The sequence below is a fragment of the Nicotiana attenuata genome, unplaced genomic scaffold, assembly GCF_001879085.1.
Source record: "Nicotiana attenuata strain UT unplaced genomic scaffold, NIATTr2, whole genome shotgun sequence".
Lineage (NCBI taxonomy): Eukaryota > Viridiplantae > Streptophyta > Magnoliopsida > Solanales > Solanaceae > Nicotiana > Nicotiana attenuata.
Genome location: NW_017670568.1, coordinates 325918 through 328459, shown reverse-complemented (window position 1 = coordinate 328459; position 2542 = coordinate 325918). Strand labels below are relative to the sequence as shown.

The 2542-nt window shown below is 37.3% G+C and overlaps 1 protein-coding gene across 1 annotated transcript; it reads right to left on the bottom strand.

The window, feature by feature from the left end:
- Positions 1–584: 584 nt before the first annotated feature.
- On the bottom strand, positions 585–1236 carry LOC109241062. The gene is made up of 3 exons (XM_019407775.1): positions 1020–1236; positions 756–926; positions 585–652 (listed from the first exon to the last, which is right to left on the bottom strand). Exons 1-3 carry the CDS (start codon positions 1234–1236, stop codon positions 585–587), a joined length of 456 nt encoding a protein of 151 aa, XP_019263320.1.
- Between the last annotated feature and the right edge of the window lie 1306 nt (positions 1237–2542).

The following is a 2542-nucleotide window of genomic DNA, read 5'->3' as shown; positions in this document are numbered from 1 at the left end:
TGACACGTGATGGTTTAAACATTTAATTATATGAAGGAACAATAAAATTTAATTAATGAGAGAAATTGTATATATAATAATATAATAATCATCTAAATACCTAAAAAATATTATTACATTAGCATAATAGATGAATTTAAAATAAAAGGACATCATCACACAAATGATCAATTTTGTCATGTTAGTTAGATAATAATGTATTAGTACTTCCTCTGGTCCACGATTTTTTGATTGCATTCACACATATTAAGGAATTCAGCTTTTATCATTAATTAATAATATAATTGACCATATTAACCTTAAAGTGGATCGGAGGAAGTATAATTTAAAAGTATTAAATCGGATGGTATCTCACCGAACACTTCTTTGTGTGTATGTTTCCTCCTAATTGGTTACTCAACCTTAACCAGAACTCTTGTTGTCGATTTTGATATCCCTCTTGAAAGTGCAACATACAGTTTTTGTGCAAGAAAATATACTGCGGTAAACATAATCTAATATTTAGGATGTTTGTCCTTGTGATTATTTATTATATTTGAAAAATATTTTTTTTGGTAATTAACATTTTCATTTCTCAACAAATATTACATACTGTACTCAAGCTTAATCTGGACATACGCCCCAGTTTTAGCTCCATTCCTGGCCTCATTAACTACTACAAGAGACAGTTTAGTCTAACTACTCTCTATAGAACAATCCTTACATACTAGGATAGTAGTTGAGTTCCCGTAGTCTTCTTTGTAGCCTGTATTTACTTTCTCCTCGCCCATGCACATCCTGCGTTACTGCTCTCCTTAGAGTGACTTCTGGTTGTTGCACTCTTTTGAAGATCCTGCCATTCCTCTCTTGCAATATGTAATACAGTATGCCTGCCAGTACAAGTTTATACAACTCAGCTGTTATGCTCCTCCCTTTATAGTACTTCCCTGCCCAATCAAGTTCATTTGCCCACATCATTGGTTGTCTCTGGATCCCTTGCCATTACAACATTCCTGCCCATACTCTCGATGAATAGGTACATTTAAAGAACAAATGATCCACTGTCTCCTCTTCACTGTTACATAGAGAGCATGTTACATCCTCCACATAGCCCAAACCCCTCAGCCCGTCTTTAGTCAGCAATCTTCTATGTGCAGCTAGGAAGACTGTAAAGTTCCATTTTGGCACTCCAACACTGCTGTACACCAGTTTCCTCCATGATACTCTATCAAAGTCACCCCTCAGTTTCCCATACATACTCCTAATAGAGAAGCTGCTTATCCCCTCTACATCCTCCTCTGTATAACCAGCTTCCTCAAAGTATTGTGGGTTGTTGATGTCTTCTTCAACTTTTTTTGGTCATCTTGATTCCTGTTTCTGTTTTATCTCTTCATCTGCTATTTTCGCGTTAAGTATATTCTGTATTATCCAAGAGGCTTGTTTTGGTACAATACTGCACAATGCATTCTGTTTCTTATAATACACATGTATCCATTGCACCCATAACCTATCTTTCTTCTTGCATAGGTTCCAAAGGAGTTTACATATGGCTATCTTATTCCATTCCTCTATAACCAGTAGATTTAAACCACCAGCTGCTTTAGGTTCGCACGAAGTGTCCCATGACAATAAAGCTTTCCTTGACACTTCTACACCCCAGTCCATAAGAATGTTCTGCATACTCTTTCAATAAGTTGGATGAGTTTCTTTGGTAACACAGACACCTGAGACCAATATACTTGGATAGAGAATAGCACACTCTTGATTAGCTGTATTTTTCCTGCATATGACAGAAACTTTGATGTCCAGGATTGGATTCTCCCTAGCATCTTCTCAAGCAGAGGGTGGCACTGTATTAATGATAACCTCTTAGAGCTAAGAGGTAACCCCAAGTACCTAACTGGTAGTGTTCCTTCGACAAAACCCAAGTCTTGCAATATCTTCTGTTGTTGGTCATCATGCACTCCACCAAAGAATATGGAACTTTTATCAGCATTTGCCACTAGCCCTGAAGCCTTTGAGAATTGCTGAAAGCACTAAAATAGTAACTGAGCAGATATGGCATCACCTCTACAGAATAGTAATAGATCATCAGCAAAGCTCATTTGCACTATGTTCAGTTTGCCACATTTAGGACAATAGTTGAAATTAGGATCCTTTTTAAGTGTCTTCAAAAGTCTTGTCAAATACTCCAGAACCAGCACAAATAGGTAAGGAGATAGGGGATCTCCCTGTCTCAACCCTTTCTTAGCTTGAAATGGCTTTGTAGGCTACCCATTAATCATAATGGAGTATGAGACTGTTGTAACACAGCTCATAATCTATTGCACAAATCTCTCTGGCAGCTACAGATGTGTCAACACTTGTTCTAGATAACCCCATTCCACTGAATCATATGCCTTCTTCATGTCTATCTTCAGCATACATTTGGGAGAGACACCTTTCCTGCCATATCCCTTCACTAACTCATGACTAAGTATTATGTTTTCATTTATCAGTCTACTAGGAACAAAGGCAGACTGACTCTTATTCACCTGTCCATCCATCACTCCTTGTAATCTGT